This window comes from Phodopus roborovskii, unplaced genomic scaffold (assembly GCF_943737965.1).
Source record: "Phodopus roborovskii unplaced genomic scaffold, PHOROB, whole genome shotgun sequence".
NCBI classification, from domain to species: domain Eukaryota; kingdom Metazoa; phylum Chordata; class Mammalia; order Rodentia; family Cricetidae; genus Phodopus; species Phodopus roborovskii.
Genome location: NW_026126407.1, coordinates 27,043,961 through 27,058,064, shown reverse-complemented (window position 1 = coordinate 27,058,064; position 14,104 = coordinate 27,043,961). Strand labels below are relative to the sequence as shown.

The following is a 14,104-nucleotide window of genomic DNA, read 5'->3' as shown; positions in this document are numbered from 1 at the left end:
ATTTTACTGTACTCTTCAGGGGTGTTGACAAGAAGAAAGTCTGCACAGGCACCTTTTTTTTTTTCTCCTGATAATTTTCTCCCCTGGTTTGTTGGATCTGTGGGCATAGAACACTGGCTGACAGGAGTGGCTAGCCGTGTATTAGATTCTGACACAAATAAGCTCTTAAACTGTGTGCTGATGCTAAGGGGGTACCACTCTCAGGTGATCCCTGGGAGTTTGACTGTGACCCAGGTGACTGTGACTGTGACTGTGACCCTAACAAGGTGGGGACAAGAGGAAAGGGCCACAGAAACCTGAGGTTACCTTCAAGGACTCTAACAAACCTTCAAGGACTCTAGCAGGGCTATGGTATGAAGAGTCGGGAAAAATTCAAATGATCCTGGACTAGACTCCTAGTAAGCAGTTCCTGCTCTGCACTTTGGGGTGCAGCCTGCCTATATCTGACCATATGGAGCATTGGGCTCCCCTCCCTGTTGCCCTCCCCATAAGGATGAGCTACATGTCCCCCAATACACACACACACACACACACACACACACACAGAGGGAGGGGGCTGCCCCAGCCTCCCAGCCATCTTTCAGAGGCCTGCCGTCCCACCCTTGGACTCCAAGCAAAACATATTTTTCTCAACACATGTCCTGACTCAGGAAACAGCTTAGACAGAATATGTCATCCCAGCATTGACCAGCCATTAATTTTTCATCAGCAACTCAGGTGTGAGCCCTTATGGCTCTATTATGACACAGGGTAAGTCGGCTATCTCCTGTGTTCTTTTATTATAAAGGCTTCCACCGAATGGTAAGGATGGGATCTTTTAAGGAAAGTGATGTTTCACAGTTCATGTGCAGGCTTCCAGAACCCTGCTTTAAGATGAGAGCTTTTTGCTAATATTGAAAACACAAGCCATATTCACTATCAACCTTCCTGCCACAACTTTAATTGGGTTAATTTATCCCAAAAGCATTTTGTTTTGTTTTGTTTTTCCCCTTTGAAATATGAGCTCATGTATCCCAGGTGGCCTTGAATGCCGTATATAGCTGAGGATGACCTTGAACTCCTGATCCTTCCACCTCCTTTCATGCTGGGATTACAGGTATCTACCTTCATACCCTGTGTGTGTGCTGTAGGCATCAACCTCTGGCTCTGTTCATACCAGGAAAGCACTCTACCAATTGAGCCACATCCCAGCCCCCCCCCCCTAAAATATCTTTAGAGGGACTGGTGGTTGTGATCAGGCCCTGGGGGTGTGATCAGGGGAGAGTATCATTGCTGCAGGGACAGGGGCAGTGCACTAAGAAGTGACCCTAGGAGCTGCTCAGACATCCTATGCTGGTGACTGTAAGTCCTGCCACCACAGTGCCTTTGCAGACAAAGGAAGCTCAGAGAAGATAGGGGCAGACAGGAAAGAGAGCTAGGTGTTACTATCAGGAAAAACAATGCTTTGCGTGGGTGCCGGGGTCCCATACCAGAGAACATCTTTATGTGCCTTCCTTTTTCTTACGTATTGTTTTGGTTTGGTTTAGTTTTATTTGGTTGGTTTGTTGGTTTGGTTACTTTGGTTTGGTTGGTTTGGTTTAGTTTGGTTGGTTGGTTTGGTTGGTTTGGACAAGGTCTGTGCTTGTTAGTTTTTGCCAACTTGACACAAACTAGAATCAGCTGAGAAGAGGGAACCATGGTAGAGGAATTGCCTCGATTAGATTGACCTGAAGGCAAGTCTGTGGAGCCTTCGCTTGATTAATGATTGACCAGACCACTGCAGGTGGTGGCACCCTTGGGAAGATGGCTGAGTAAGCTGTGGTCTCTGCTTCAGTTCCTGTCTCCAGCTCCTGCCCTGGGTTCACTTGATAATAAACTATAACCTGTAAATTGAAATTAGCCCTTTCCTCTCTGAATTGGTCTTGTTAAGTGTTTTATAACGGCAAAAGAAAGTAGACTAGGACAGGGTCTCATACAGCCCAGGTTAGCCTCGAGCTCATAAGAATTCCCCATCCTCTTGCCTCCACCTCCCAACTGCTGGCATTGCAGACAGGTACCCCTACACTCGGATTCCCATACTTTCTTTTGCTGGGTCCCCAACACCTTCATCAGGGCACATGTATTGTCCACAACTCATAGGTGGGAACTACAGGGCTTTTGGTCAGAGGCAGAGCTGTAGCCAATTCTGAATCTCTTGAGTATCTCTACTGACTGTTCTCGTGTCTCCAACATACACCCCTGGGCAGCCCTTTTTTCATACCCAATGGCTGAGGCCTTCATTAATGCCAAGCACCACATCCTTGGAGATGTCTGGTAGTTAAAGCCAAACCTACTGAGGGATTTCCATAGACAACTAAGAAACCTTGAGCCCTAACTTGTTGGCAGCTGGTTTCTGGAAGGGCCCAGCTTCATGAACAACTCCTCAAGAAAGAATATAGCTGGCCAGAGAGGTGCTGGTGCCCTGTGTTCATTGGACCCCTCCCCATACCTCTCTCCTGTGTTCTGACCCAGGAAGAGCCATCCTAGGAGGCCACAAGAACCACTAAGCCAAGACTCATGGGGTCACTTCCTGTAGAAACTCTGAGAATGGGCCCGTCTCTCTCACATGCCCCTGCCTTGTTTTGGTTTGTCCTATATTCCCATCAGTTCTGTCTCTCTTTCCTTGGGTGACTCTGATCCCATAAGCTGCCTATACTCACTTGCAGATCTGGATGGAATCTGAACCATGGTTAAGCAAGCTGAGACCATAGATACCACCAAACACAGCCACACTCACACATGCACATCATCCTGGCTATGGTCATGCTATCATGGTGGAGCTAAGGAGTTGACAGAAACCAGAAGACTCTGGAGGCTGAAATGTTTACTGTCTATCCTTTTAAGAAAGTTTATCAACCTTTGCTCTGGAATCAAGCCTTCTACCAGGTGAGCAAGATTCCTGTGAAGCAAGCCAGCACACTCCCAGGAGCTAGAGGGAATTTGATTGCAGAGTAGGAGAGGTCATGTCCACGCAAAGGAGGAGACACCAGGGAGGGAGATGTTTTTCCTGGAAAACTCACTCACCAGCTGTCTTGCCTGCTCAACAGAAGCAAATCTCATCCCCTTTCTTTTGCCCACAGGACTTCGGAGAGGATGATTCCCTGTACATCACCAAGGTGACCACAATCCACATGGGCAACTACACCTGCCATGCCGTGGGCCATGAGCAGCTGTTCCAGACCCACGTCCTGCAGGTGAATGGTTAGTAAATGGCTCCGTGCATGTTGTCCCCTCAAAGCACCCTCCATACTACTCCAAGCAAACCTTATTCTGTCTTGCATTTTGTCTTGTTAAAGACATAAATAGCCCATCTGCTGTAATAAAGGGAATGGCTTAGAAAGTGCTGGGTCTGATTTACCCAGGGCTTCCACAGATGAAATGAATCCAAATGCTGGGGGTGGGAGCTTGGGGATGAGTCATGCAGGCAAGTCACCCTGAACTGCTGAAGGATAGGGCAGGTGTGGCCCAAGGGCAACATGATACCTTGATCTCTGGATCTAGCAATTACAGAAGCTGAGTCCAAGACACCATTGCTCTTACAGGTTGACAGGACAGCACATTACTGTGCATCTAGGGGGCGCTGTTCCTTTCAGCGGCCCTTCCCCACAGGGATCCATGAGCCTTCTCTCAGCCAGTGAGGATGGGCATGTGTGCAGGGATTGTCTTCACTCACTCAGGTCCATATGTTAATAGCTATCTTGAAGACATGGAAGAACTGACCCCCTTCCACCATCCTCATCCCCTACCTAGCAGTTTTTCAAGCCAGAATCTATGAGCACATTTGTAGCCAGCCCTGGATAAGCACTTTGCATAGATTCTCAATTGGATGTGTTCTCGCCACTTTATGGGTGGCTTTTAAGGAAGATCACTTACTATCTGGGGCCATTTTGGAGTTAGCCTACCTCTATATCACACGGCTTGTCATCTCAGCCTGGCTCCACCCACCATCAAAACAAGCCCCAGTCTCCCTGAAGTCCTGTCTTGGACCATCATGTCAGGGGAATTAGCTTCATCCCACCAAGCCCAGCTGAATTTGATCAGGCATGGACCAGGCATTCGGGTATCAGGGAACCGTGAGGCCACTCAGCTCCCAGATCCTGTGTGACAGCTGGTAACTAGGATTTCTCCCAGAGAGAGTGGGGTATCAAGAATAGTGACATTGTGAGATTCATCTTCAATGACCTCAAGGATCCAGAGTGAGTGGCAAGCTATTTAGGGACAACTGGGCATCTTCAGTTTGCCCTGTGTTTACCTTGACAGAGTGTCCATGGCACTTTGATATTTGTGCATGTCCAAGTGATATGAGAATTTCCCTCAAGCTGGGGTGTACCTCTTGGATTTCATATCTGTGTGTCTAGACTTAGTATCTGGGATTATAGCTAGCAGTTTAACTCAGTTGATAATTTACCTAGCATGTACAAAACCCTGGGTTTGGTCTCCAGAACCCCACAAACTGGGAGGGTAGCATTCAGGAGATAGAGGTAGGAGGATCCGATGTTCAAGGGAATCCTTGACAATATAATGAGCCTGGGGCCAGCCTGAGCTACATGAGACTCTGCCTATTTTTTAAAAAATGTATCTGGGTTTCACTATCATAACCCAAGTCTTCCTAGTTTCTATACCCCAACAGGAACCAACCCAGAGATTTAGGGGTCATTCAGGGACTAGACTTCTGTGCAGCAGGCAGGTAATGGGGGATACTCCTAGTGGGGACTGGCCAGGTAGAATGTGTGCTATGCAGAGAATGCAGAGCTGATGGTGCTTTGAATATTCAGTTGCAAAACAGCTCTACTTTCTGTTCCAGCCTCTCAGATGTTCAGGCAGGCTGCAGGAATACAGTTATCTGGCATCCCAAAGCCTCCTATCCAGCCTCACTTGATAAGAGTTCAAGGCACAGGGCTGGAGACTTGGCTCAGTAGTTAAAAGTACTCCCTGCTTTTCCAGAGGATGTTAGTTCAATTCCCAGCATTCATATCCAGTGGCTCCCAACCACCTATAGCTCCAGAGGATCTAGTGCCCTCTTCTGGCCTCCACAGCTACCTACACTCAAATTCACATACCCATACACAAATGTACACATACATAAATAAAAATAAATGTCAACATTTAAAGAGCCTAAGGCACACGGAGGGAACTGGGATTTCTTGTGCCCTTTGTCTCCTCTAAGACAAACATGAAGATGGAGGGACTCCTGCACAGCATCTTGAGAACTTCCAGATGTCTCCACCACTGGAGTAGGCTCTAAATCTCCAGTTCCATCATAAATGATGTAGCAGGCCCCTTGTGCTTAGATCTTTTTCCCTGGGGACCTGGGAGGCTAAGTGTGGGCTCATGGTGTAGATGGATTCAAGACCAAGGTCCCAGTACCATGGGCATGTCCAGGCTTAGACTTTCCAAAGATAGGAAACAGAATGCTCTCCTAGTGTCTGAGCTCCTTCTCTCATTGCTGCAACACACTGCCTGATGAAAAAGTGACTCCAAGGATGAAGGCTAGATTTGGGCTCACGGTTTGAGGATGCAGTCTCCATCATGCAGGAAAGGCATGGCAGTGGGAATATGAGGCTGTTGATCACAGTCAGAAAACAGAGAACAGAGAGATGAATGGTGGTGTTTAGCTCACTTTCTCCTTTTGTACTCAGCCTAGGACCCAGACCATAGGATGATTCTAGGCACAGTTGGGATGGTTCTCCCCACCTCAGGTTTTCTCTCTGATAGCATCCTTATGAGTGTGTCAAAATGTGTCTGGTCAAGCTGACAATGAAGAGGAGTTCTTACACCTGGCCTAGAGAGCTTCTGAGGGATAGGTTCATAGATCCGAGTCCTAACTGTTGAATTTTTCAAGACTTCTCTCCTGGTCAAAGGAAGGACCACTGATAGTGTGGGGAGAGTATGCTGGGAACTGGATACCTTGTGATCAGCTTCCCACTTCATTGTATGGCCTGCTAGATGGCTGGGCTGGCCCTATAGGGTACTATATGTAGCTCCTAGCACTAAACACCCTAATGGGATCACTCAAAAGTAGACCCTGATTGTCTCCCACAGATACAAGGTTATTGTCTACTGACCCCTGAAAAATGCAGGAAGTTTTCAAAGTACTATAGGGGTTAAAGTTCTGTCAGACTTAAGAAGGAACCAAGTTGTATCAATGTGGAAAGACATAGGATGTTCTGAAAGCCATAATTGCAGTAGTAACATTTACTGAATACTGTGTGCCATCCTATCTTATGGACAAGGTCACTGGGACTCTGAGAACTGGGGTGATTTGTCCTTAGATCACATACATGCACATAGTTAATGGCCACAAACAGACCTTGATAACACCAATGCCTACCCAGCTGGGATGCCATGCAGCTGCCCTTAGAGAGTCCGTATCTGGGGTATAGAGTAGGCAGTTTTCAGGTCTTTGTTGTGGTTCTCTGGATAGCACACTCTGGGGAAAACAGAGGACATGAACCCTGCATCCTGTGTCTCCAAGCTTAGTGCTCAGCTCAGACCAGGTCAGAATATGCCCTTGAAAGAGAAGAAAAAGCAATGAATGGAAGTCTCAGTGGCCTCAGCAAGACTGAAGTTGGTAGAACATGTAACCAGGTGTCACTCAACTCCCCAGAGGGCTCAGTGAGTTCTTAAGAGCAGTGACTCCTGATGTTGCATGGTTTCCAGGAAGGAGGATCGGGTCACTGCAGGAATCTTGCAAGAGAAAGGGACAAAGATCTTTTGTGAGCTATGGCTTGGTGCTGAAGGAGGGAGTCCCTATGCAGGAGAATAGAAGGCTAGGAAGACCCTGGTGGTTCTCACTAGAGAGTCTCATGAGGAAGGAGGGGAACACGGGTAGTGACACTGACCTATTCTTTTCAGCATCCACCCCACACTTCCACACTTGACAGTATGCAAGATGACCCTGAGCAGCTTGGGTGGAGTTTGGTCCAGCTGCCTAGCTGTGCTATTGGAAATCTAATTTGGTCCCTTCCTGCCTGGCAGGAAGATGTTTGGGAAGCACATGGGATACGGGAGGTAGTATTTGTGTTTATCTTAAGCCATAGTATTGTTGGTAGACACTGATGATCAAAGCTGGTGGCTGCTTGCAGGGCCACCAGCACATTACACAGATGGGAAAATAGAGGCCCAGGGAAAAGTGACTATTCAAAACATAGGTTGCTTCTCCCTAGGGCCACCCTGTTCCCAAGCTGTCTGGTAGCAGAGTCGGGATCCTATCCACAGACTGGGCTACCACCATATTCTGGGATCCCCCACTTCCGTGGCTGCCTAACCTAGCTGCTTGAAGGAACCAACCCAGGAAGCTATACCCCCCCACACACAAATTATTAGTATAACTTACCCATAGCCCAGGCTTCCAGAGATGAAGCCCAAATGCTGACATGATTTATAACTTCCTGCAAAGCTCCTGCATTGTTTTCATGGGTAGGATCCAGGACTTCAGACATCAATGATTAATCCATTAAATTAAAAATACCTTCGACCTCCCCGCAGTTCAGACAAGGAGTGATTCATCCCCAAAACACAATAATCATCTTCAAATCTGCTTATTACTCCAGCTTGGTACTTTTGTGACTTCTTACTTAAGAACATGTTTATGCCGCCTAAACCTTGGCAATGAGAGAAGATCCCCAGAGAAAATGGGCCTCTGTGTTATGGATACAAATCGGATGTGGGAGGGCGTGTGGGTGTGGGTGTACATACCTTCGTGGGGAGGCCAGAGGTCAACTTCAGGGTCATTCTTGAGGCAGAGTCTTTCACTGGCCTAGAGCTTGCCAAGTAGGCTAGATTAGGCTGACTAGCCAGAGAACCCCAGGGACTACCCACCTTTCTCCTCCTCCTGGCTTACTGGGATTACAAGCACGTACTGCTACACCCAGCCTTTTTAGGTGGGTTCTATGGGTGGAATTCAGATCTTCATTTTCTCAACGCAAGTACTCCACCAAGCCAGCTGTCTCCCCACTCCCTCTTAGAATCATACAAAGGTCTTGCAAATTTAAAAGAAAACACATTTGTCTAGGATAGCTTAGTTTCATATTCTTTTTTAATGTACAAAAGATGGAGGCTTAGGTCTTGGGAGCCGCATGGCCTGGGACACAAGAAAAACAGTTGTTCTTACTGTGCTACTGGGAGCTGCCATCTTCATTTTGCTCTGACGGGGACCCATGTGGATGTGTCACAGCCCAGGGTTCCCCTCAGGACCGCTCTGTCCTGGTAGACTCTACAGAGTTGGCACTGGGTATGGCCAAAGCTTGTGAGTGCAGAGATCAGGGCTGGGTGGGTGCAGGCCAGGTGCTCACTCAGAGCCTGGGTCTCGCCCACTAGAGAACTGTTGGGTTTTATAGGCAGGCATTTCCTGCCCACCCAGGTGAACTATGATTCTGTTAATCCCTCATTTGAGTTTCATCCCCAGCAAATGGTCAGTTTTAGGCAAGACGACTTCCTTGGCAAAGCTGCTTGGTGCCAGGCTTTGCCTTCCATGCCACTGCCCAGGGCAGAACAGGAGCTGAGGAGACCAAGGGGCCTCTGGCCCTGCCCCTACCCAGGTGCCCAGGATGGCCCACGGTGGCCACCTCCCCTGTCCCCATTGCTGCTGACCTAGCTGTGCTCTTTCACTCTGCTCTACACCAGAATGTAGGGGGGAAAGCTGAAGGACTGACCACTGGCTCATGCAGGAGCATGGCAGCTAACTGCTCCCATGAGCCCAAATTCCTGAATGCAACTTACAGCCCTGTGCCCTGCTAGTATGTGCATACACACCAGAGCACTGCCATCCAGCCTGCCCTTCTCTGAGCTTCATCTCTGCTATACTCCCCCCTCATTCCAGCTCCATCAGCTCCTTCTTCCCTAACAGTTACCCTCTTGCCTTCCTGCCATGGACGCGTTCCATTTGTTGATAAATGCCCTTCTCTCCACCCCTTTACTTACTATACTCCCCCATCAATTCATTCAACAAATCCACATGCCTGTATGCTCTGGCCTGCAACATCTTCACAGTGGTAATGGGCAAAGGTGCTAGGGAAGAAAGTTCTAAGGAGTAAGGAGAATCAGAGGTAATATACATGGTTACCATGGGATGGTAGGAGAAAAATGGAGAGGATAGTGCTGATGAAAGGTGGTGAGGAGGTCAAAGGTGACCCCTGGTGCTCTGACAAGGGGAGTCTGGCCTTTCCTGAAATGAGAAAGTTTGCTTTAAGGGCTAGGTCAGAGCTGGAGGGATGCATTTCAGATGTGACAGGAGACCAGTGTCAAGCCTGTGGAAGGGTTAGGCTAGCGGAGGGTGGAGACTTGCAGGAACTCCAGCGGGAGGTGGGGGTGAGGGCAGCTGTGAGAACAGCCAGCTGAGCAGGTGAGAGAGAACCCAGTGGGAAGCAGCAAGAGAAGCAGTGTCCTCAGGGAAGGGACAAACAGATAAAGGAGAGTGTAGATGAGAGTTCGAATCCCAGAGGGCAGAGGGAAGATGTAAGAGAGGGGGTCCAGCAGGACATCATGGCATGATGTCGTTACAGGGGGACAAAGAACAAAAGACAACCTGGCAAATACCACTCAGAGGTTTGAGGCAAGCTGGGGAGAAAGAGGCATCAGATGTGGAGCATCAAGTCCCCTCTTCAGTCCTCCTCAGACTCCCCTCAAGGAGACCTCCAGGCTGTCAGAGGGCCTGTGAGTGTGTCCCTGCACATCCCGTCCCGTTCACCCCACACCCCTTCCCTTCCCATCCCCATCCCTGGTCTATGGAGAGCTTAGTGCCTTGAATTTAGGCATGTATTTTTATTGGGTGACTCATCCTACGCCCTTGGCTTTCGGTCAGGCATCCTTTCGTTCTAGAACACTGTCACATATTTTAGTTTAAATTGAGTCCCAAATTGGTCTGGTAAAGCTCCCGTCTTAGAGCAGTGCACACAGGCAGTGGGGGGCAGGGGGTGTTGGGGGAGGAAAGGGGTGCTCATTACATGTGATCAGATAGGTGAGCCCTGCTTAAGTGTGAAACTGTCTCAGTCTACACATACATTCCTGTCAGAGAGCAGAGGCCAAAGGTAGTCTCCAGAGCTGGCGCCGGCCACTGTGGGGACAGTCCCCTTCCTCATGTCTCCAGTTCCCTGAACAAATTCTGCACCAATAATCTCCCCTGCAAGAGGAGGAGAGTGAAGCCTGCTAGGCTCTGCTCCCCAAGGCTCCCGGGGAGTGACCCTCACGTTTACAACTAGTTGTTTAGTCATCTTTCCCACACAGAAAGCTCCACCATGCAGCAAGGGACCAAGGCTCTTACTGCTGTGTATCATGCCTGACACTCACCCGGCTGGTATTTCATAGCTGTCAGCTGCCTGATATGGAATTGACAGAGGTTTGTACAATCAAGGTCCTCAGCCAGGTGCTAGCCCCCCTCCCCCATTCAGTATTGTAATGCTCTGTGGTATCTTGGTTTAACAGAACAACAAGGAACAATGTCATTTCTCAGTTTCCTCAGCCATGCATTGAATTTTTTTTTCTTACTAGATAAACTCAGAATTATTTTTTCAAGACCCGATGGACTGGTTCTAATTGAAATTAGATTCAGTCTGTAGGTTGACTTGTCAGACCTTGTTCGTGACAATGGGAAATCTTCCTAATCAATGACCTCCCTTGAGTTGTTACTTTCTTATGCTGTCAGTGAGATTTTATAGTTTGCATCACTTGAGTCCAGTCTGCTGTCTGTCTGGTTTCCACTGATCTATAAGATACTACTCATTTTATGTGTTTTGGTACTAGCTCTTTGTTGTATTCATATAATGGTTACGACCTTTTGTGGTTTGTGTCCTTGAGTACAGCTACCTAAATCATCATTGTTCTCTATTATATTATATGGTTACAAATCTTACATGTCCCTCTAAGAGCCTGAAGAGATAGATGGCTCAGTGGTTAAGAGTACTTACCTAAGGACCAAGGTTCCAGCCACAGCAGGTGGCATACAACCTCCTGTATAATTCCAGTTCCCAGTGACAGGATGCCCTCTTCTGGCAATTTAGGGTGTTACATGCTCATGGTGCACATACAGACAAGCAGACACATATATTTAAATGTATATAAATTTAAATCTTTTTAATTTTAAAATGCCCCCATGGGTGTTTTGAACATTTGGCCCTCAGTTTGTGGTGCTATTTTGAAGGCTAGAGAGCTCTTAAGAGATGATCTTGCTAGTGGAAATAGGTCCCACTGCACAAGGCTTTGACGTTGATACGGACCACCTTCTGTTTCCTGGTTGGTCACAATATGAAGAACCCCAATTGCACCACAGGGAGAGTCCCTCCCACCACGCCTTCCCACCAAGGTGAGCTAAGATTCCTTAAGTTATTTCTGCTGGGTGTTTGGTCACAGGGGTTGGAAACATGACATCATCCTTTAATGTTGACACTCCCCCCACCATATCTTGCCTTCCTTGACCACAGAAGTGAGCTTCAAAGTGAATGTTGCTTTCTTTACTTTCTCCTTTTTCTTTTCCCTGAAAGAACAGTGCTGTTCCTTCTTTCAATAGATATATTCTTCGTTGTAGGAAGGAAACATCGTTTTGTTCCTATTCTATTGAGATTCACACACCAAGAAAAGGGGTTTGAGTCTTTTTCAAAGGCTCTTTTAGTGTCTAACAAGAAAATCAAATGATTTTCTTTGTGGCCACCTTTGATTTGGGATTATAGATTTGCTAATAAACACTGAGGCTTATTTTACACAGAGTATTTTCTGCCTTTTTATGTATGTGTATCTGCACGTTCATATGTGTGTATGGGTGTGCACATGCCTCAGCACGCATGCAGAGGTCAGAGGACAATCTCAGGTGTTGCGCCTTACATTCCTTACTCCTTGAGCCAGGCCTCTTGTTCACTGCTGCTGACCCATGAGCACCTGGGGATGCTCTTGTCTCTACCTCTCATCTTGCCTTAGGAGAGCTGGGATTATAGATGCATACTACTGAGTCCAGCTTTCTATATGGATTCTTGGGGTCTGAACCCAGGTCCTCACACTTGCACAGCAAATACTTTGTCCACTGAGCCATCTCTCTAGGCTTCTTGAAATGCCTGCTAGGCTTCAACCGTTAACAGTGTGTTTATGATTCTGATTTATGTAGGACTGTGGTGGTTTGAATGAGATCAGCCCCCATAGACTTGGATATTTGACTACTGGGTCTCAGTTGGTGAAGCTGTTTGGGAAGGATGAGGAAGTATATGGCCTTGTGGGAAGAGATGTGTCACCCACCTGGAGGATTGGCTTTGAGATTTCAAAAGCCCACACCATTACCAGTTAGTACACTCTGCCTCTGCCTCCAACTCTTGTGTAAGCTCTAAACAACTGCTCCAAGGCCATGCCCATCTGCCTGCTGCCATGGTCATAGACTCACCCTCTGATCTGTAAGCCTCAAATAACTTCTTTGTTCTGTAAGTTGCCTGTGTCATGGTTCTCATCACAGCAATAGAAAAGTAACTAAAACAAGGACCAGGGGAGATAAACTCATAGCTTACACACACACACACACACACACACACACACACACACACACACACACACCAACTCTACAGCCCCAAAAGGTTCCTTTTAAATGATGCATTTTATTGAGGTTTTTTTTTATTACCTATAATTTAATACAGCATTCTCACAGTCTTAACTCCCTTTGTATTTTTTTCTCTAGTTTCCCATTGACCAAACTTGCTTTTCTTAAAATAAGCAGTTCAAAGACTTATGTAAGGAGTAAGGTTTTTCCACCCGCTGCTGGTCTTGTCCCGCCGCCACGCCAGCTCCAAGTAACACACAGAGACTCTGTATTTGATATAATTCTGTTGGCCCATTACTAGTTTGTTATCGGCTAGCTCTGTCTTAATTATTAACCCATATTTATGTATTTCCACGTGGTCTTACCAAGAGCGGAGGAATGGCGGTTCTGTTCTCTCCAGACTCTCCATCTTGACCCCTCCTTACCACTTTCTCTTTCCTCCTTGTCTAGTCCCTCCTTGTCTAGTCCCTCCTATCAGCCAACAGTGCTTTATTCATTAACCAGTATGAGAAACATATATACATAATGGCATCTCCCATCAGACTTACTCATGGGTCTCCCTCCCTGGTTTTTGAATTGAGTCCTCCATTTCACTTTTGCTTTCTCTAGGTTTGCTTTCTGGTCTCCAGGCAGATTTCTATGCATAGAGTATTAGCTCACTAATACCCGGGTCCTGGACAGTCCTCAACTAGAACCCTGATTTCCCTAGCGCCTTCTCAATTCACCCATCAACCTCAGTGCTGTAAGATTGTAGCCTCCTTACTCAAATTCTGTGTACTCCTCTTGGACCCCATTCCTCTCTCTGCCTGATGGAAGATGTAAAGGATTGTTCTGTCCTATATGAACCAAAGGTATCAGAGAAAAGAAGCTCACATCTGTGTTTTTAAAAACAATCCCCATCCACATCTCAACTGGTCCCACTTACCTCCTCCATCCTTGATGGCTTGATCAGGGACAAGGCCCCTCTTCTATCACCTGGTATTCTCCCTCTAGAACTTTGAACAAAGAACCAGAGGTAGAGATGGCATAGACATCTTGCTCTTGGGGGTCCCTGAACTTAGTTTGGCTCTCTCCTCTTTCCCCCCAACTTCACCCCAGAGGTGAGCCAGGGCAATCCTTGAAACTCTAGCTGAGTTGGCAGATGCTGAACAGACCCCTGAAGTGTCACTATAACAAATGCAGACCGACCCATTGTTCCTAATGAGTCTGGAGTTTCTCTTTTGTCCTCTGCCTGCTGAGTGTGGGTCACCACGGTGCTACTTACTCAACCCCATTGCCAGTACCATCCGCTCCTCCTGTGTACATAGCACGTGCTCTCTGCTAGTCCAGAGAAAATTCTCTCATCTCAAATACCAGGACTCCTTCTTTTAATGGGCAAAGGAGCTTCCAGATAGGGATAAGAAAACAAAGTTATCTACTACAAGAGGAGTCCATCTATCTCCCTTTCCAAAAGGTGTGTGATTTAATACTCAAGTCTCATTCATAACCATAAGCCCCCATGAACATGGGAAATGATGCTTTTATTTCCAGGAGGGGGACTCTTCCCCCGACAATCTCCACTTCTCCAACAGCCCT

General features: G+C 47.3%; 1 protein-coding gene across 1 annotated transcript in view; it reads left to right on the top strand.

Annotated features, from left to right (window-relative positions):
* Fstl4 (follistatin like 4) overlaps positions 1-14,104 on the top strand; it is a 397,613-nt gene that overhangs the window by 358,141 nt on the left and 25,368 nt on the right. The window contains exon 8 of the mRNA XM_051180724.1: positions 3,099-3,219. Within this exon, the coding sequence (XP_051036681.1) occupies positions 3,099-3,219 (121 nt within the window). The remainder of the gene's footprint in view (positions 1-3,098; positions 3,220-14,104) is intronic.